Source organism: Diospyros lotus, chromosome 2 (genome assembly GCF_014633365.1).
Source record: "Diospyros lotus cultivar Yz01 chromosome 2, ASM1463336v1, whole genome shotgun sequence".
NCBI lineage: Eukaryota > Viridiplantae > Streptophyta > Magnoliopsida > Ericales > Ebenaceae > Diospyros > Diospyros lotus.
The window spans coordinates 7,101,657-7,124,200 of record NC_068339.1 but is presented as its reverse complement, the minus strand read 5'-3'; the positions used below and the strand labels follow the sequence as shown (position 1 = coordinate 7,124,200).

The 22,544-nt window shown below is 40.0% G+C and overlaps 1 protein-coding gene across 1 annotated transcript in view; it reads right to left on the bottom strand.

Moving 5' to 3' along the window:
- LOC127795871 (AP-1 complex subunit mu-2-like) overlaps positions 1-22,544 on the bottom strand; it is a 31,628-nt gene that overhangs the window by 1,285 nt on the left and 7,799 nt on the right. The window contains exons 2-10 of the mRNA XM_052327824.1: positions 3,549-3,695; positions 3,377-3,439; positions 3,119-3,295; positions 2,931-3,034; positions 1,758-1,865; positions 1,457-1,553; positions 1,164-1,261; positions 611-752; positions 389-511 (exon numbers count right to left, since the gene is read on the bottom strand). Of these exons, the coding sequence (XP_052183784.1) occupies positions 389-511; positions 611-752; positions 1,164-1,261; positions 1,457-1,553; positions 1,758-1,865; positions 2,931-3,034; positions 3,119-3,295; positions 3,377-3,439; positions 3,549-3,695 (1,059 nt within the window). The remainder of the gene's footprint in view (positions 1-388; positions 512-610; positions 753-1,163; positions 1,262-1,456; positions 1,554-1,757; positions 1,866-2,930; positions 3,035-3,118; positions 3,296-3,376; positions 3,440-3,548; positions 3,696-22,544) is intronic.

The following is a 22,544-nucleotide window of genomic DNA, read 5'->3' as shown; positions in this document are numbered from 1 at the left end:
TAACCAGTGCAGACAGTTTCTAGAGCCCATGGTAAAACTCCCACTAGACTCATGTCAAGGTTGTTCCCACATTAAACTAAGTAAAAAGGGAAACTTATGCCAACTCAAAAAACCTCTAGCAGTTGGTTCACTCTTCATGATCAACTTTAAAGATCATACTTGCGTTGTAAAAATTACATTCAACCAGACAGCCTCAGTTCCTTTTTCTTTAGGATAAATCATCCTCTGGAACTTATATTAATATAGAGAATATGCTACTGATTAATCAAATAAGAAACTTGATCCAGTATACTAAATTGTTGGTGTCATTAGCTCTTCCATCATGATGAGTGAAAAGTGCTTATAGTTTTAGCATTAATAATCACAAACAAGCAATCAGCCAGCATACCTGAATTCCTGAGACAGTAAAATATGGTATCTCAAACTTCACTCTAATAGGAGCTTTTCTGTCAGGAGCTGCTTCTTCAGAAATTATGCTAGGAAGCCTAAGCTCTGCCCTTAACATATATTCCTGTGCATTTTTTGTTTCACAAAAATATAAAATAAACATATTAAAGCTCTTGAATCAATGTCTTTGATGGAAATGGGTTATTGCAACAAGAGCTCCTACCTTATTTCCAGGAAAAGATTTAATTTTCCACACCAATGCATCATTCTCGGGAGCATATGTAGCAGACCCCATTGATGTTCGAACATTAGGATTTGTAGCATCAGATGGCACGGGCAATTGAATTTCAACATTTGTTGCAGTACTGTTAATAAGAAACACAATAGGAGATCAGACGATATAGCGTTTGCCTACCAAATCAACTCAAAGGAGCAACTGAAATTAATGAATTCGATCAAGGGAACACCTGGAATTGCATAAAACTAAAACCATTGCTATTTTGTGTATGAGATTTTAGAGCATTTCAAGGTACAACTTTCTTTCCCAGAATGGAGATCATTCACAAAATGATAGTGTTGCAGAGGGGTCATGGGACAAATAACAGGAATTATGATGTTATCATCTTCATATAAACAGAAAGACTCCCCTCCCATATTTTTCAAGTAATATGGACGGTGAAATAACAAGATTGCAATGATAGACTGTAGGATCTTCATCATATAGGGAGAAGAAAATCTTTGAGGTTAGAATTTAGAATAACAAAAAATGGTTTTACCTACGCTCCTTGAACTGGCTGCGGGCTTTCACCACCATCTCAACACGGCTCCTAGAATGCCTCTCAACTTGAGCTTCTACCCAAATGAGAGGTTTAACCTGAATTTATAAAAATAAAATTGAGAGAGGAAGAGAGACTACAAATTAAGGAAATGGAAGAGCACAAGCAGTTGCAGCTCAATTAAGTTCCGCCTAGCAATGCCATAGACCAACTTTCAAGTCCAACCTTGCCCACAAAAAAGAAGGTCGCAAAAAATAGCACATTATAAAATGATACGTGTGCTCAAAATGAACCTGGGTACTAAGCCTATATGTCATCAGATCAAACGATCCATCGGGGGGTATGAAAGATATTGTGCGATCATTCTCAAAGCGGGCCAAACGTACACACCTGGTTTAAGGCCAAAGGGAAAAACAGGACGTCAAGACAAAAAGATGCAATAGAAACATCACAAACTTAATTAGGTTAAAAAGTTATGAATGAACTTGGTATATACACGTGGCAAGAAATAGATGGACTCACTCACGGGCTCATAGATTAATGACAAACTGCATGAACCCATACGGAAATAAAATTAATGAAGTCAAGGCTTACTGATGAAATTTGATATCGTCCAGATCAATAGCTTTTCCTTTACTTGATCGACCTTGAGCCTCCAATAGAACCCTGTCATTTAGGCCAAGTTTGCACTCCGGCATACCACTACAAGATGAAGTATCACAACTTTATCCTCCCCAATAGGTACAATATATCAGAAGAATACGTATGCTATGAACTGCATCAATTGGGGGGGGGGGGGGGGGGGACAAAGAATCTAGTACAACTTTATCCTCCTTAGTAGGTACAAACATAAGAAGAATATGCATGCAATGAACTGCATCAATTGAGGGGGGGCAAAGAATCTAGTACAATGAAAAGAGAAATGATTGTTTGATACCTCTGCTTCTTAATGTATTATGTGGAACTCCTTTGGAGAAAGATTAGAGTGAATTGCCAATGTTCCTTGCATCATTATTTGATATTAAATGGTAAAGGAAAAAAATGTCAGATCAATGAGTTTGCAACGTACATCAGCCTCATAACTGAGCCTTTTTTATTATTTAATCCTCAATAAATGGATAAGTCCAGGCAAATATGAAATTTATCAGCTGAAAATATGGAATAAATGGCCACAATTCAATCCAATGCAAGGTTAAGGGAAAGAAACTCCGCATTCAATTCTTATTTTGTGTAGAATTACTCAGGTGCATATATATTAGTGACTTAGACTCAAACATACGGGGTGATATTGGGCAGGGAAACGATTTTGTAACTGTTCCGCCTAAAACAACAAAGATGCACTTTCTATTTGCACCTCAATCCTCCACTACATAATTATCAAAAATAACCACCAAAACAAGTAGGAGCATGATTTTGATATTCAAAATCCAGTTGGATTTAGTTTCATAAAAACATTGTCAACTAAAATATGTCTATGTGATGTATAAACATAGATGTAACGAGAGTACTTGACAATAAACCAGTACCAGCTCAAGTTTAAAATTAAAACTACCCTGTAGAAGATAATGCTATTTGTCACAAAGTATCACGTTCAGTTTTGCACTTCTAAGTCATGAATTCTAAGGATACACAGAGGACCAAAAGGATAGATCACAATTTAATAAGAACTAACAAATAATCTCAATGAACTATTATGAGCTCCACAACATATGAAGCCTTAATCGCATTATGTGAGGTTGGCTACAAAAATTCTTAAAAGCCAGGCACCTCAAATACGTTCTCATCTTCAATGCTCCAACAACATCAGAACGGATTATTTGCCCATTGCTGTTGACTAGTATGTTAACACTTTCCACGACATCCAAGAATACCTAATAAACATGGAAAAACATTCATCACAACAGTTAAACTAGACTCTTATCCATTAAAAAAGCATGCAAAGAAGATGCACCTACTTCATTTTTCTTGTACTGTATCCCTTCACTGCGCCAAGACACTGCATTAGTTACAGCCATTGGAGGCCGCTGCGTAACTTCCATCCTGTAAGCGTCAGTCTTAATGAACTCACTAAGAATCTTGGCTTCTGTATATTGAGGGTAACCAAAGTCCATCATTTCATCAAGTAGCTCATACTGCAAAATTAATGAGGCATCAATTCAGGGATATTAAAAAAAGTGTATGTTCTATATTACCAAGTATCCATCATTTCTTACCACCACCACAAAATTATCTCTTAAGGATTCCTCTTCCAACTCTTCAAAATAATGCTTAAAGACCTGCATGTTAAGAACTACAATTAAAATTTGCATTTATTACACCAATCAAGTTGAGATTTATTAATCAAATCAAGAGAGCAAAATACGAGAAGAAATTTCAAGAGCTTACTTCAACCACACGGTGCAGAAAGAGGAGGAGGCTAGCAGCATTGCAGTTCTGTCTTGATGCTGTCATCAAGAAAACATTGTTGTGCTGTATGAACATGTAGGTAACGCCACTATCATAGCCAACTGGACCATTAGACTCTATGTCACCCTAACAGATTAATCAATGAAAGAAAAACACATGAGCCTGAATGCTTTTTAGATTTAGACTGATACTCTAAAGACATGAAATTTAAACTCGCAAGATTAGATTGTGCTATAAACTTCAACTCTAAGACAACAATACAGACATGGACACGAAAAGCTTGCCCAACACCATTGGCATGCCAACATGATAATTTTAAAAAATAAAGATACAGCTTCGTAAGGGAACATTAACAATAAATTATATCTGTGTGTGTGTGAAATGCATGGGAGGAGAAGGTAATTTGTGGCTAACAAAATTATTCAATACGATCCTTAAATCAAAGGGATATGAGGATATCTAACTAAGGGAGAAGAAGCACTCCAGTGCCTATGTATAAGAACAAATGAAAATTTCAATGTTGTGGAAATGACAGACTAATCAAGCTAATAAGCCATACTATGAAACTTTGGGAGTGATTGAGCATAGGTTAAGAAGAGAAACCAAAGTATCAGAAAGACCAATTTGGTTTCACACCTAGTAGGTCAATAATAGAAGCTATATATTTGCTAAGGTGCTTGATGGAAAGATATAGATATAAACAAAAAATTCTCTTACGGTTATGCCTGAGTTTTAGCTTCGGAGACTTAGAAGAAATCAGTGGAGTCGGTTATGATATACAAGCGACAGATTAGTTAATTAGGGTTTTGTCTAACGGTAACTAATGTATTAGGGGTATATTGGAGATTGTGATGTCTTATGTACTTCTAGGTTAGTCTGCCCAAAATGTCTATAAATGCGAGGGCATAGGGCAGTCGCTTGGCATCAATCATTCTATTCTCATGTTGTTGAACGACTGCAGTGAAAGAGAGGAAAGGCTGTGAGTAGAATAGCTTTTGTAATCTCGTGAGAGAGGATTGTACTCGTGGGTGTGAGAAGAGCGGGACTCTTATGTACTGATTTTTTGTTTTAGTGGATTGGTCTCTGGATTGGAGTAAGCTGGATGTAGGGTCGATTTCTGTCAGTCTGAACCAAGATATATCGCACGCCCCTTGTGTTGGTTTGGTTGTTTCTTTCACTGTTTTTTCATTCTTTTAATTCTGTTCTTACATTTCAGTTTTCTTATTTCTGTTGGTTGGTTTGATTTCGGGTGAAGAGTGTGAGAGATTGGCATGTGTAAACATTGATTGAGTTGTCTAAAGAACTCCTAATCCTTACAAATTCATTTATAGATTTAGGAAAGGAGTAAATTCCATGCAACACCCTTGAGGTTTGGTAAAAAGGCATTGACCACTGCACCCTTGAGGTCTGGCAAAAAGACATCAACCACCCCTGTGTTTTTGGAATTAACACAAACTCCCCTACAGTTAAAGAATTGGACCCAAAAAAAACATTTTGCCTTGCCTAATTTCTCTTTCCCCTTTCTCTTCAGCCAACGAGAGAGGAGAGAGCAGAGAGGGAGGGAAGGGGTGAGAAAGAGGAGAAGAGAAAAATAAAAAGTACATAAATTGGTGTTCTGATCAAAGCTATTGGATATTCTCACAAGGAAATCTTGATTTCAGGGGACTTTCATTTCAATCCTAGAAATCCAAAGAAACCTAGCTCTGCAGCACTGCAGGTTAACTGAAGATGAGTACCTCATCATTTTCAATCCCACTGTGAAGGAAGGCATGATAGGAGAATCATACCCTTTTTTAAGGGGAAACTATTATTGACTACCCTGAGCATGCTTACATAAGGGAATTTGTGGGTTATGAAGATTCAAAAGGTGTTGTGGCGCTGGAAAGTTGGCTGGACTTGAGGATCAAAGGATTCCAGCTCAACCAATATTTCAGGAAAAAATGCAAACACAGCCCAAAGGGCCTTTTCTCTTACCATGCTTCTGTGAATGAAACTTGGTACTCTATCTCTATGCATTAGATCTTGAAGGCTCAAAGAAATTCATGGCATGTTCTCTTGGAAGTAACTGAGTTTGATGCTGGCAAGGACTGGCTAATTTTGGCGTTTCACTGGCTGAATTTTGTGGTGTGTACAACTGAGAACACCCATTCTCAGCCCTCAAAGATCATCAGCCTGTTAGGTGTCACAGCCCAAGGGCAAGTCTGTAATTAGAGAAGTATAGCAGGGTATAAGTGGAGATTGGTGTAACTGTAGTAAGCCCATTTGGCACATGGCCACTTGGAGGCTCTTGAAAAGTAGTTAGAGAAAGCCTCTAGTTGTAACCACCCCCTATAAATAAGAAGTTGCTCACGAGGATGGGGATATGTGAAGATTAATCCACAAGTCCTTTTCCTCCAAATTCTCTCTCTCTCTCTCTCGCTCGCTCCTTTCTTATCTTTCTTCTTCCTGCCTATTCTCTTCCTAAATTCTAGAAGAGTTTCTCGGTTAGATCCCGTGATTTGACATTTGGTATTAGAGCTGGCGACCTGTCAGAGCGTGGAATGGTTGAAGGTACACAAACAAAGCAGACGGAATCATGGTTGGATGCCATGGAAGTAGGGCTGCGCCAGAACCAGGAACAAGTAGAGGACCGCCTAGAAATTCTGGAGTTAGGCATCTGGAACACCCAGGAGGAGATTAATAGGAGTCGATCAGAATACACGGCAAATTTGGATCGGGTTGCGGGCAAAATTCGATCGGAATTCGCAGGGTATGCAGCCAACATAGATCGGGCCATTAGTGCAATCAAGGAAGAATTTGCAGGGTTAAGCCAGCAATTGAGTGCCACTTTGAGCATCTTTGCTCGACAACCCTAGGCCAGTCTGTCGACTGATTTTCCCCTGAGGGCCTCATCGACGTCAATTCTAACTACATTGAGGGCAAGGCAGAGGCCTAATGACCCAGTAGATGCAGGAGATGGGGGGGAAGCAAAGGATGATATCACAAATCGAGGAGGAGGATTAAACCACTCCAATCCTCCAGGGTTGCGGATGGACATTCCCTTGTTCGAATGTGATCGACCTTAGTGGTGGGTGAGGCGTTGCGAGAGGGTCTTCTACTAGTACAGAGTGGCGGAGAGGGACAAGGTGAATATGATTGCGGCTTACTTGGATGATGTAGCAGATGCTTGGTTCCAAAATTGGAGCAGGGGAAGAGAAGAGTTGAGTTGGCCAGGGTCCGTGAATGACATATTGTTGAAATCCTGAATGATTTAAAAAGGATTTGGAGGAGATTGTGGTAAGAGATTGAGACTGAGGCCATAATGAGATCCAATATTTGGAATGTTTAGGCTGATTATTTGGGTTTAATTTTATGTTTCCATATTTGTTCTCTATGTACATGTTAAATAGGGACCGAGTATGTAAAGGATTTAAGAACTAATTGAATAAAAGTTTGATTCAATTTCCATATTCTCATCGTTTTCATGGTATCAGAGCACAGGTCACTCTGAAAACCCTAACAAGCCATAGCCGCCAGCCATGAGTCTACCCAGTCGGTAACTCAGGAGAGAGAATCAGAGATAATCCCCTCCTTGGGTTCTACCAGTGGATTTGAAAATTCCTCAATTTATCTTACCGTAGAAAAGCTGAATGGTAAGAACTACTGAGAATAAGCCCAATCCATCAAGCTGGTCATCGACGGCAAAGGCAAACTGGGCTTCCTTACTGGCAAGATCAAACAGCCACCTTCCAAGGAAGTAACGGCCTTCCAGAAATGGTGTTATGAGAATTCCCTCAACACCTCCTACTTGATCAACTCCATGCAACCAGCAATCAGCAAAACATACATGTTCTTGCCAACGGCGAAAGACGTGTGGGAAGCTGTTCATGAAACATACTCCGACGTAGAGAACGCCTCTCAAATCTTCAAGATAAAGACTTGGTTGTGGCAGATGAAGCAGGGAGAAAGAGAGGTGACGGAATACTACACGGAGATGTTGGGTTTTTGGCAAGAACTAGACCTCAGATGTGAAGAATCTTGGGAGTGCACGAGTGATAGTGTGCGATTCAAGAAGAGAATGGAGAATGAGAGGGTGTACGAGTTTCTGGCTGGGCTCAACAGAGAGCTCGACGATGTGAGGAGCCGAGTCTTGGGTCGCCGGCCATTACCTTCCATTCGGGAGGTGTTCTTCGAAATTCGGCGTGAAGAAACTAGAAAGAATGTGATGTTGAAAGAGAAAATCACATCTGGGCCAGAAGCTTCAGCCCTTGTAACCCGTGGGCCTCCCACAGGATCTGGGCTGAGACAAAACAAAAGGCCATTTTGTGATCATTGCAAAAAATCAGGCCATTCCAAAGATACCTGCTGGGTTTTACATGACAAGCCTGCTGACTGGAAGCCTAGACAGCCCAACAAATCTCATGGGTACTAGGCCTTGACTGAACAACAAACAAAAACAGCCCATCACACTCAGTCGGCCTCTATTCGGGGTTTTAACCCTGAGCAACTTGAGAAGTTATATGCTCTTTTTTCGACCTTTCAAGCCTCGAGTCAGTCTTCTACTCCTCTGCCATCGAGTTCCTTAGCCCACAAAGGTACTTTTTTGACTGCTCTTAGTACTACTTCGCGTCGTACTCCTTGGATTATTGATTCTGGTGCATCCAACCATATGACTGATACCCATCATTTATTTTCCACATTTCACCTTGTGCTGGTAACTTGAAAGTAAAAATTGCAGATGGTACTTTGTCCCCAGTAGCTGGCAAGGGGAGCATCCGTATCTCTGAATTTATTACTTTGGAGTCTGTCCTTCATGTTCCTAATCTGTCTTGCAATTTGTTGTCTGTTAGTCAGCTAACCAACCAATCTCATTGCTCAGCAACATTTTTGTCTTCCCATTGTGTCTTTCAAGGCCTATCATCGGGGAAGACAATTGGCAATGCTAAGGAATGCGAGGGACTCTACTACTTTGATGATCACATGAGTAAACAGTGTCATCCTCCTATTTGTAATTGTGCATATAGTCCTAGGGATAGTGATCTTTTGGTATGGCACAAACGAATGGGCCATCCAAGTTTTCAATATTTAAAACGTCTGTTTCCTTCACTTTGTTCGAATAAAACTCCCTTGGATCTACAATGTGAAGTCTGTGAACTTGCAAAACATCCTCGCATTACTTTTCCCTCATGTCCTTATAAACCATCACTGCCTTTTACTCTGATTCACAATGACCTTTGGGGCCTTCACGAGTTCCCAATAGAACCCACACAAAATGGTTTATTACCTTTATTTATGACCATTCTCATCTCTGTTGGGTGTATTTACTACACGATAAATCTAAGGTTAGTTCTGTCTTCATGAACTTCTACACTATGATTTACACCCAATTTCACACAAAAATTCAAATTCTTCGTACTGATAATGGCACTGAGTACTTCAATCATTCTTTGGGCCCTTATCTTCAAGACAAAGGTATTATTCACCAAAGTTCTTCCATTCACACCCCCCAACAAAATGGGGTTGCTGAACAAAAAAACTGGCATATTCTTGAGGTAGTTCGTGCCCTACTGTTCATCTCTCACATGAAAAATAATTTTTGGGGTGATGCCATTCTAACCTCTGCATTCCTCATCAATCGAATGCCTAGTTGAATTCTCTCATTTGCAACCCCTCTCCAAAAGTTCCAAGAGATTTTCCCTGATTCTCGGCATAGTTCATCTCTCCCACTTCGTGTTTTTGGGTCCACCGTGTTTATCCACATTCACGTCTCCCAACGTACTAAATTGGATCCTAGAGCCCTCAAATGTGTCTTCCTTGCTTACTCCCCTACTCAAAAGGGTTACAAATGTTATGATCTTCTTTCACATAAATTATATGTTAGTCTGGATGTCACATTTTTTTAGCATACTCCCTATTACTCGCTTCAGGGGGAGTCCTTGAGTGAAGCTCGACCCTTAGACATCGACTTCAATGTTGCGATCTTTGAGTCTATCTCTTACAATACACCCTCTCCTTCTTTGTCCAACATAGAAGGAATCTTGAACTCAGGGGGAGGTGTGGGAAAACAAACAGACAGGGAGACACTTGTCTACTCAATGAGACCTAAATCAAAGCCCGATGAGACTCTTGCATCCGAAGCACCAAAAGAGTTTGAACCGATGATAGCTCTGACTACTCATGAGCCAAAACCCAATCCTGACCAGGTAAAAAATCTTGATGACTTACCCATTGCTCTTAGAAAACAACCTCGTTCATGTACTTTCCATCCTATCTCAAAATTTGTATCTTTCAATACTCTTTCCGCCAAGTGTCGTGCTTTTACGTCTAATCTTGACAGAATCTAGATTCCTAAGAATATTCAAGAAGCCTCGGAGATTTCAGAATGGAGAGAAACAGTGATGGAAGAAATAAGGGCATTAGAAAAAAATTGAATTTGGGAGGTGATGACGTTGCCAAGAGGGAAGAAACCAGTGGGCTGTAAGTGGGTGTTCACGGTGAAGTACAAGACGGATGGTATAGTAGAACGGTACAAAGCCCACCTAATTGCAAAGGGGTTCACTCAAACATACGGTATTGACTACACCGAGACATTTGCTCCAGTAGCAAAGCTGAATACTATACGGGTTCTCTTGTCATTGGCAGCAAACCTGGACTGGCCACTCCATCAGTTTGACATCAAAAATGCTTTTCTAAATGGTGAGCTAGAGGAATAAGTATTCATGACACTACCACCAGGATTTTACAAGGAGGGAAAAGAAACCAGAGTATGTAGGTTAAAGAAATCTCTATATGGACTCAAGCAATCACCAAGAGCGTGGTTTGATAGATTTGAAGGTAATTAAGAATCAAGGATATTAACAGGGACAGTTAGATTATACTATGTTCTTCAAACAATCCAATGATGGAAGAAGGACCATTCTAATCGTGTATGTCGATGACATCATACTCACTGGAGATAACATAGGAGAGGCGGAGAGATTGAAGAAGGTCTTAGCCACAGAGTTTGAGGTAAAAAACCTAGGTCAAATGCGATATTTTTTGGGAATGGAAGTCGCCAGATCAAAGAAGGGAATTAGTCTCTTTCAGAGAAAGTATGTTCTTGACCTTTTGACTGAGACTGGTATGCTTGGTTGCAAGCCAAGCAATACCCCAATCAGGCAGGGAAAAGAATGGAAGACGTTGGAAAGCCTGTAGACAGAGAAAGATATCAAAGGCTAGTAGGTAAACTGATCTACCTATCTCACACTAAACCTGACATTGCTTTCGTTGTAAGTGTGGTCAGTCAATATATGCATTCACCAAAGGAGAGTCACATAGAAGACGTATATAAGATTCTCAAATATCTGAAAGACTCACCAGGGCGAGGTTTATTCTTTAAGAAATGAGACATTAAGAAGATAGAGATCTATACAGATGCAGATTGAGCAGGCTCAGCAGAAGACATAAGGTCTACTACCGGCCACTGTACCTATGTTTGGGGAAATCTAGTAATATGGAGGAGTAAGAAGCAGAGTGTGGTAGCCAAAAGTAGTGTCGAAGCTGAATTCAGAGCTGTTGCACAAGGGATGTGTGAAAGGCTATGGTTACAACAGCTTTGGAGGAACTACATATCACAGTAGAGTTCCCCATCAAACTCTACTGCGACAACAAACCTGCTATCAGTATTTCCCATAATCCTGTTCAGTATGACAGGACTAAACATATAAAAATTGACAGACATTTTATAAAGGAGAAAATTGAGAAAGGGACAATCTGCATGACCTATATCCCTACTAGAGAACAATTGGCAAATATTTTCACTAAGGGTTACAGAGGTCTAGCTTTGAAGTGTTTATCTGCAAGTTGGACATGATCAACATCTATGATTCAACTTGAGGGAGAGTGTTGAAATCCTGAATGATTTGAAGGAGATTGTGGTAAGAGATTGAGATTGAGGCCATAATGAGATCCAATATTTGGAATGTTTAGGCTGATTATTTGGGTTTAATTTTATGTTTCCATATTTATTTTCTATGTACATGTTAAATAGGGACTGCGTATGTAAAGGATTTAAGAACTAATTGAATAAAAGTTTGATTCAATTTTCGTATTCTCATCATCTTCACATATGCAACCAGAATTCAACAAGATAAAGTAGAAGGGATCGGTGGAAGAGTACTTAGTGAAATTTGAGGAATTGAGATCGCTATTATCCGTAGCTCATCCTTCCTTGGATGAGGCCTGAGGCCTATTTCCTATCTAGCTTCATTAGTGGGTTGGATGAACAAATTCGCCCCACAGTCAAGATGCTCTATCCTACATCGGTGGGACAAGCTGCTGAACAAGCTTGCATGAGATGGCCTTGGACGCCTTTGCCAAGAGGCATCGGTTGTCTCCTAAAGGGGGTCGGGAGGAAAATTTGTTGGGGACTGCGAGTAAGGGTAGCAATCCACCATGGCAAAGGAATGGGGTTGCAGGAAGATCTTAGGTTGCGCTAAACCAGACTAAGGACCTTACTCTTGATCAAAAGCGACAGCCGAGACTTTGCTTCCATTGTGGGGAGAAATTTGGCCCTGGACACCAACGCAAACAAATGTTGCTTACAATGGAAGGCCACCAGGCGAAAGAGAAGGAAAATGAAGGAGGGGAGGAACCAGAGTATTAGGACTTGAGGGGTATTTTTGTAATAAGTAGAAGGAGAATGGAAGGCGGGAGAGGGGGTTAGAACTAACTAACCTACCTACCTATGAATAAATAAAGGAAGGAAGAAACAGAAGGCAATTTTGGGAATGAATAATAATTCTCTTCTTTCTCAAGTCTCTTCTCTTGTCTCTCTCTATCTCTCTCTTCTCTTTTCCCAAACTCTGTTCTAACGGAATTTTCCATAAATTTCAATTCAACTCCAGCCCATTTTAGAGGCTAGACAAGCAGTATCAGAGCTAAGCCTTCTTCGGCGGCTTCTGGCACACAATTAGAAGGTGACGGAAGGTCCGATTCATCAACCACGAAGGCATGGCGGAAGGAACACACCTAAAACAACTGGAGCTTCGCCTGGAGAATCTTGATGGTTTAATGGGCTAGACGCAAGAAGATGTGAGGGCCCAACAAGAAGACATGGCAATCCAAAGGGAGGATATGGCAATCCAGAGGGAAGATTTAGCTTCCATCAAAGACAGTATACGGGAGCTGGAAAAGGGTCAAGAACGGGCCGACTTTTACGGACAGAAGATAGATCGCATGTTTGTGATCATGTTGACATGGCCACAATTCCGATCACAAGAAGAGTCTATTCCAAGAATGGAGACAGACGTAAGGGGCGATGGAATATTACCAAGACCGGGAGGCCCGAGGGGAACGAAGGAAAGGACTGCATGGGAACGTGAAAACCATGGCAGGAATTCCGGGTTAAGATTGGAAGGAGGACACCCACCAACGCTAAGATTGGAAATTCCAATCTTCGCTGGATCGAAACCACGCTAGTGGGTACGACGCTGTGAAAGATTCTTTGAATTGTACCAGATAGGAGAAGAACAAAGGGTGACGATGGCAGCGGCCTATTTGGATGATATCGCGGATGCGTGGTACCAAAGTTGGAGGCAATCAGAAGGGGGATGGGTGTTGTGGACCACTTTTGCCAACGAACTGTGTGGTCGTTTTGGTGAACGGAATCTGGCGAACACGGTTGAAGAATTTAACAAATTGAAATAGCAAGGATCAGTCGAAGATTATCTGAGAAGATTAGAGGAATTAAAGGCGTTGATAGGAGCAGCTCATCCGAGTTTGCCCGAGTCTTACTTCGTCTCGAGTTTCATCAGCGGACTCCAAGACAATTTAAGATCCGTAGTGAAGATGTTGGGGCCAGTGTCGGTAAGACAAGCAACAGAAAAAGCACGTCTCCAAGAAATAACATGGGAGGCAGTATTCAAGAAGAATAGGCCATGGCCACAAGGAGGGTTGGTTGTCAACAGAGGGGGAACTCCTTTTGGAGGAAGTAATTTCAAATTGGGTGTGGGAGGAACAACCCAAGGAGGCGTTAAGAATGGAAACAGAACAGGAACAAGCAAGAATACGACATTGGAGTAGAGGCGCCAATTAGGCCTATGCTTTAAATGTGGGGGAAAATATGGACCTAGCCATCAATGCAGGAGGTTAATGTTGAAGATGGAGGCTTCCGATGATGACGAGACAGAAGAAGATAGGGTAGAAGAAGAAGATGCAGAGGAAGAGCCCCATGCTGGGGAAAAGCAGGAAGATGATGGAGGACAAATCTCCTTCCATGCGTTGAAAGGGGGTCCTACGGGGAAGATCATACAAGTTAAAGGACAAGTGGGAAGACGAAGGTTAACGGTGTTGATTGACAGCGGAAGCACCTAAGATCTCAAGTGTGAAATGTATAGCAACCATAAAACAGCCCAAGATCTCAAGTGTGAAATGACCAGAACCAACCCACTATCAGTGACCGTCGCTACTGGGGACCGAATGTATAGCAACCATAAATGTTTGAATTTCAAGTGGGTAATGCAAGGAGTAGAGTTTGTGGCGAACTTGAGGGTCTTGGAGGTAGGAGGGTGTGATATCGTGCTGGGGGTAGATTGGATGAAGAATGTAAGCCCTCTAACCTTTGATTTCAAGAAGCTGGAGGTGACAATGGAGGTTGAAGGCCAAAAGCTGACACTGATGGGAAGCCTAGATCAAGGAGAATGCAAAGTAATATCGGGAAGGAGATTGCACAAGCTAATGAACCGGAAGAGTGAGCAAATTGTAGAATTATACTCTATTCATGCAATGGAGTATGAGGAGGAGGAAGAGGAGTCTACGGGAACAGCAGCTACAATGCAATTGATAGCAGAGGTAAACACTTATGATCCCTTGCACCTATTATTGCATGAATTCCAAGACCTCTTCCAAGAGCCAACTACCCTACCACCCCAAAGACCCTTAGACCATGCTATCCATCTTAAACCCAATACAGAACCTGTAAATATCCATTCATACCGATATAACCCTGCCCAAAAAAATGAAATCGAGAAACAAGTAAAAGACATGCTAACTAATTCAATCATACAACCTAGCCAAAGTCCCTTTGCCTCTCCAGTCCTCTTGTTAAGAAAAAAGATAGCACTTGGAGATTTTGTATAGACTATAGGCAGCGCAATTCCCTTATTATAAAGAATAAATTTCCTATTCCCATCATTGAAGATTTATTAGATGAACTCAATGGAGCTGCCATCTTCTCTAAACTAGACTTGAGGGCTGGTTATCACCAAATTAGGATGAGACCAGCCGATATCCCTAAAATCACTTTCAGAACACACCAAGGGCTTTATGAATTCACTATCATGCCCTTCGGTTTGACAAACGCTTGTGCCACCGTTCAAGCTTTAATGAACCAGATTTTCAGTCCATACCTTCGCAAATTTATACTTGTTTTCTTTGACGATATTCTTGTGTACAACCCAACCCTACAAACCCACCTATCTCACCTCCGAACCACTTTTGAGGTCTTGCGAATTCATCAATTATATGTCAAGATGTCTTAAGTGTACATTTGCTCAAGGAGAGGTGGAATATCTAGGCCATGTAATTTCAGCTAAGGGGGTGAGTACAAATCCTAAAAAATTAAAGGCAATGGTACAGTGGCCACGGCCTAAGAATGTGAAGGAGTTAAGGGATTTTTTGGGTTTGACAGGATATGTTGAAATATTGTCTCGAGTATATCCTAGAAGATCGGTGAAGGCATGCAGTGATATAATTGGCTATTGGAGGCTTAGAAAGATAGTTGTATCCCATGTGTAATTAGTAATAGTTGTGGGGTGAAACTGTAATTATCCAATTCTTGTCATTGTCATGTCAGCCCTATCATTCTATAAATAGGGCAAGGGGTAGCCAATTAAGTCAAATTCTATTCTTCTGTTCTATGTAACGAGTGCACTGTTCGGGGACAAAAGCTGGGTGTTTCTTTCCGTTAAAGCTTTGTAATCTTGGAAAGTTGTTGGGGTGTACTCGGGATAGTTAGAAGGAGGGATTCTACTGCTGTATTGATCGTTCTTCTTCTTAATAAGACTGCTAGGAGGGCTCTTTGAAGGCTGGATGTAGGTTTCCTCAAAGGAAACCGAACCAGGATAAATCTTTGCGTTGTGTGGTTTGCCTTCTGTTTCTTGTTCTTATTTTCATTCTGTTTGATTGCTTACATTTTCTGTTTTCAATTCCTATAATTGCTGGGTGGATTTGAGAGTGTTGAGAGAGGCATATTCTATCTAAGGGTCATTCCGCACAGTCCTAGGATAACAGGATATTATAGAAAATTTGTCAAAAATTATGGAGTGATTAGTCGACCTTTGACAGAGCTATTGCAGAAGGACAATTTCCATTGGAATCCTAAAGTTGAAGCAGTCTTTGGAATCCTTAAACAGGCCATGACTCAAGCCCCTGTTTTAGCTCTTCCAAATTTCTCAAAACAGTTTGTTGTTGAAACAGATGCTTGTGATAGTGGAATGGGTGTTGTCCTCATGCAAGAAGGGAAACCTTTGGCTTACATAAGCCAAGGTTTAGCTCCTAAACATCTAGGCTTGATTGTGTATGATAAAGAGCTGATAGCAGTCTTGGAAGCTGTTGAAAAGTGGCGCCATTACTTGGAGAATAATCAGTTTGTGATTAAAACAGACCACGAAAGCCTTCAATTTCTGCTTCAACAGCGGTTACACACTTATTTACAAAGGAAAGGAGTTTCTAAACTATTGGGATTGGATTATACAATCCAATACCGAAGAGGAAAGGAGAAATTGGTGGCAGATGCGCTGTTCAGAAGAGAGGAAAAAGGGGTCTACCAAGCCATATCAGTTGTAACTCCCGAATGGGTGAAAGAAGTGGTGAGGAGTTATGACCAGACACCTTGGTTGCATACATTGTTATAGCAGTTAGCAGTAACAACTACCAGACAGCAGGGTTATACTCTTGTGGGGGGACTCATTCAGTTCAAAGGCAGAATTGCGGTAGGAGAGGATGACCAGCTGAAATTACAAATTTTGAGGGCCATGCACGGATCAGCAATAGGCGGGCATTCGGGGGTAAGAGCCACTTATCACTGAGTAAGACGTTTTTTCTATTAGCCAGGATTAAAGAAAACTGTGGTGAAATATGTGCTAGAATGTGAAGTGTGCCAAAGATGCAAGCATGAACAGTGGCTCTACCAGGGTTATTATAGCCACTACCAATTCCGGATCAAGCATGAGAGGATATCTCAATGGATTTCATAGAAGGCTTACCGAAATAAGAAGGAAAAGATACAATTTTGGTGATTGTGGACCGTTTAACTAAATTCGCTCATTTCCTTAGTTTTACACACCCCTTTACAGCTTTAGAAGTGGCCAGAGTATTGTTGAATTTAGTCTTTAAAATTCATGTAATTCCCAAGACCATTGTGTCCGATAGAGACAAGATATTCACCAGTAGATTTTGGCCGAAACTATTCAAGAATTTGGAAGTGGGTCTACATTTATCTACAGCCTATCATCCGCAAACGGACGAACAAACGGAGAGAGTAAATTAGTGTTTAGAAGCCTACCTTCGTTGTATGTGTTTTGCTAGGCCTAGGAGTTGACACCGTTGGCTATCACTTGCTCAATGGTGGTACAATTCTACATATCATATAGCTATTAAATGGACCCCTTTTGAAGCTGTGTTTGGGTATAATCCACCTTTACTTCCTACCATTTCCAGTTCTATTGCTACAATGGCAGATGTAGAACAATACTTTCAGAAAAGAAGAGAAGTCTTAGCAGAGCTAAAAAGAGAATTAGCAACTGCCAAGAGTAGAATGGTTCACTATGCAAATAAAAAGAGAAGTGAGCGGAAATTCAATGTGGGGGATGTAGTATTTTTGAAGGTCAGAAGATTTTTGCAGCCTGCTTTTACTAAAAGAACAGTATCCAAATTCAATCCAAAATATTTTGGGCCTTATACAGTTGTAGAGAAGGTAGGGGAGGTGGCTTATCGATTACAACCACTGTTGTTAGAATCGTGCGATTCGCATCGCGAATCGCACGATTCGGCTCGATTCCAAGAGAAATCAAGTCGAATCTATAGGTAGAATCGAAAATTGCTTAGAATCGACCATGAATCGAAAGAATCGGCAAAGAATCGGTAGAATCGGACGAATCGAGTGAATCGAACGAATCACAAAACTGAAATAGAAATGAGGTGAAACCGCAGTACCTGAAACGTTAGGAGCTGGAAGCTGGAAAGTTGAAACAGAGAAGCAAAAACGCTGCATATGAGCATGAGATGAAACGACAGAAGCAAAGGCGAGACTCGAGAGCTGCGACCGCAAGACTTCAGGTTCTGTTCAAGGTGCGTTGCTTTCTTCTTCTTCAGTTCTTCTTTTTCTTTGCTTTATGTGAGACGCCGAGACCATACGAATCCTAAGAAGAAGACTGCGTTTGCTTAAAACCAGTGCTTCTATTCTATGCCTATTCCTAGAGAAAATCCAGCTTGGGAGTCTTGACGAGTGTTGAAACCAGTGCTTCTGTTCTAGCCACTTCTCTCGTCAAATCATTTTTCATCCTTGAAAATGATATTATAATTTTTCATGTGCTCACGTGCCAACAAAGACATCAGAGATGTGGGCAGCTGGGCACATGAGCCTCAACCACTCATGCTTATTTCTGAGCACCAGCTGTTTTTATTGACTTTGAGGTTTTCTTGTTTTGTTTTTTTTTTATTTTTTTGTTGCTGTTACACTGCAGTGCTGACTACTATGTCTTTTGCAGCTATTTTTGTTGACTTTGGGGGTTAAGAGAACCTATTTTGTAATTGTTAACTTAACTTGTTATTGTTTTATTTTTTTATATATATTTTCCTGCTATTAGCCTATTGCACTGCAGTGTCGACTGTTGTGCCGTGTCTTTTTTTCTGTTTCTGATTTTTTCTAATATGTTTTATTGTCTGGTCAAATTTGTTCTACTTTTTTTATTTTCTTTTATGATATTTGTATTGTTTTTTATTTCAAAATTTTGACTTTATATTTTTTTTCAATGCTAGAAGAATATTGCTTTCTTTCTTGTTGAATATGGCGTCAAGATCAAAAAAGGGATCTACAACAAAGAATAATGATCCTATCTGGGAATATTGCACTCGGATTAATGGAAATAGAATGAACTTAAAGTGCAATTATTATGGACTTGAAAGATGGGGAGGGATAAATCGAATGAAACACCATTTTGCGGGTGATCATGATAATGTGGCTCCGTGTACACAATGTCCAGATAATGTGAGGGAACTTTGTATTCAGATATTAGGAGAATTGGAAAGACAAAAGATGAATGAAAAAGAATATTTCCAAGAAGAAGAGACAGAAGTTCAAATGATAGGAGGAAAAAGAAAAACTAGTATGGATGTCTTTGTCACTAAAGGGAAAGAAAAACAACAAACTTTAAATGCAATGGTTAAGAAAAGGGAGCCCGTTGTTCATAGCATTTGTAGATTTTTGTATGGACATGCATTGCCTTTTGTTTTGGTAAAAAGTCCTCTTTTTGCTTCAATGATGGAAGCGGTTGGTGAATATGGTAAGGGTTTAAAACTTCCTAGTTATCATGAGGCTAGGGTTACATTTTTGAAGAAGGAAGTTGACAATGTAAACTCAATGCTGGAGAAGTATAAAAAGGAGTGGAAAAAGACTGGTTGTACTTTGATGTCGGATGGGTGGACGGATAGGAAAAGTAGATCTCTTACAAACTTTTTGGTGAATAGTCCAAGTGGAACAGTTTTTCTTAAATCTATTGACACTTCAGATGTTATAAAAGATGCACAAAAGTTATTTGAGTTGCTTGATTCATTGGTGGAGGAAATTGGGGAGGAAAATGTTATTCAAGTGGTGACTGATAGTGCTTCAGCCTATGTAGCTGCGGGTGACTTGTTGATGGAGAAAAGAAAAAAATTATTTTGGTCTCCTTGTCCAGCACATTGCATTGATTTGATCTTACATGATATAGGTGGGTTGCCTATTTTCACAGATACAATAAAGAAGGCTAAAGAAGTTTGTGTATACATTTATAGACATGCTTGGGTCCTTAGCATGTTTAGGAAGTTCTCTAAGAAGAGAGAGTTGAAGAGGCCAGGAGTTACAAGGTTTGCTACATCATTTCTTACATTGAGGAGCTTTGAGGAAAATAAGATTCCTCTTAGGGCTATGTTTGCATCAGAAGAGTGGGCTAAAAGTCATTATGCTTCTAAGGTGGATGCAATTAAAGTGGGAGCAATTTTGTTATCTGATGACAAGTTTTGGAAATCGATCAAGTATTGCTTAAAGTGTGTAAGTCCACTTGTTAAAGTTTTAAGACTTGTTGATGGGGATGTGAAACCAGCAATGGGATACATATATGAAGCAATGGATAGGGAAAAGGAGAAAATTGCACAAAATTTCAACCATCAAAAGATAAAGTATGAGCGCATTTGGAACATTATTGATACAAGATGGGATTTGCAACTTCATAGGCCACTCCATGCAGCGGGATATTTTCTTAATCCCAAGTGAGTTTCTAAAATCATATTTCCTATAACTAACAAATTTTTGTATTGTATATGCTTTGTTGTTTCTTACTTGTATTGCATTTTTTTTAAGGTTTCAATATGATGAGTCTTTTAATGCGGATATAGAAGTTAAAGTTGGTTTATACAAGACAATAGAAAAGATCTATCCGGATATTGAAACAAGACTAAAAATTGATGAGCAATTAGAAAAGTTTAAAAAAGGTGACGGATTGTTTGGCATGAGTATGGCTACTTTAACAAGGGACAAGAAGCAACCAGGTATTATTTTGATTTAATGTTTTAATTTTCAAATTTCAATTGTTAGCTCCTTTAAACTAATTAGACTAATTAGTTTTTTATTTTTCTATCTTAGCTTTATGGTGGGAAAGCTATGGGGAAGAATGTAAAGAGTTACAAAACCTAGCCATACGAGTCTTGAGTCTCACATGTAGTGCTACAGGATGCGAAAGAAATTGGAGCACATTTGAGCATGTCCATTCAAAAAAGAGAAATCGTTTGGAACAACAAAGATTAAATGCTCTTGTCTTTGTGAAATATAACATTCAACTTGAATTAAGGCAAGCTAAGAGGGAGAAAAGAGGTGAAAATTATGATCCTATTTATTTGAGTGATATGGAGTCCGATGATGAATGGATCACCGAACAAGAAGATCCTTGTTTACCCCAAGATAATTCATGGATGGATGCTAATGAATGTTTTGAAGATGATGGAGGTATTCAACCAAGTAATAATAGAAGAGGTATATATCTATACTTTATAGTTTTCTACATTCTAAAACTAAGTTAATGTGTTTGTTTAAGTTTGGGTTGAATTCTAATATGCTATAACTTATATTGTATAATATAGGGCCAAGGAACTTGAAGCTAGACAGAAAAAGAAAAGGAAAAGTTGTTGAAGACAATGTGGAAGAAGAATTGGATTTAGAAATGATTGATGATGAGGAAGATGTAGAGGATGGAGAGCAAATGGATTTGGCTACGTTTGAAGATGATGAAGATGATGATGCTCTTCAACTTGAAGATGAAGATGATTGATAACTTGTGAAAATTATGGACAATGGCATTTATTGATAGCCTAATGGCTAATAGTTGTTTTTTTCTAGTTTGTTATTTTGAAAGTGGTTTGATTTGATACAATTTGAATTTAAAGGCAACATGAATATATTTTTGGTATAATTTTAATATATTTTATTTATTTTCTATGGATATATATTATTTATATTTGAAATTAAAAATGTGTACTGAATCTTACAATTCGATTCGATTCTCGATTCACGATTCGTAAAATAAGGATTTCGATTCTCGATTCGAATCTCGATTCAACAACTATGATTACAACTACCAGAAGATGTGAGAATACATCCGGTATTCCACATATCGTTATTAAAAAAGGCTAGAGGAGTGACAGCCACTAATGGGACTTCACTGCCCCCAGTGGAGGAAGGAAATGAAGGTCTATCACCTGCTGTCTTACCACTTATAGAGGAGGAATTAGAAGAGCCCATTGAACTTAGGGCAATTCTAGATAAAAGGGTGATTTATAGAGGAGCTGCCCCTATTACTCAAGTGCTGATTCGATGGTCCCATTTATCGCCAAACCAGCCAACTTGGGAGTACTTGCCAGATGTGCTGACAAGATTTCTCCATGCTATCAGCTTGCTCTAAATTCTTGAGGACAAGAATTAATTCATCGGGGGGGGAATTGTTAGGACTTGAGGGGTTTTTTTGTAATAAGTAGAAGGAGAATGGAAGACGGGAGAGGGGGTTAGAACTAACTAACCTACCTACCTATGAATAAATAAAGGGAGGATGAAACAGAAGGCAGTTTTGGGAATGAATAATAATTCTCTTCTTTCTCAAGTCTCTTCTCTCGTCTCTCTCTATCTCTCTCTTCTCTTTTTCCAAACTCTATTCTAACGGAATTTTTCATAAATTCCGATTCAACTCCAGCCCATTTTAGGGCTGGACACATAGAAGAGGACTGAAGAAGACGAAGGTGGGGAAATATCAATGCATGCACTACAAGGTCATGCATCGGGCAAAGTATTGAAAGTAAGGGGGACAACAGGGAAGAGGAGTCTTGTGGTGCTCATTGACAGCAAGAGTACTCACAGCTTCCTTGACGAGGAAACAACCTCTACCCTCCAGTGTGAAATGAAGACCCCATTGTCGATAATGATTGCAAACGGAAATATGATGGTAAGTCACTACAAGTGCAAAGAATTCAAGTGGAAGATGGGGGGCCATGAGTTTGCAGTGGATCTAAGGATCCCCAGGCTTGGGGGATGTCACATTGTGTTAGGCGTGGATTGGATGCGAACGGTAAGCCCCCTCGTGTTTGACTTCAACACCCTAGAGGTCATTTTTGATAACGGAGGCCAGAAAATTACTTTGGAGGGGTGTTAAGAGGCAAGGGAGTGCAAGGCAGTGTCAGGCAAAAGATTGTAGAAGCTACTGGATCAAGGAGGAA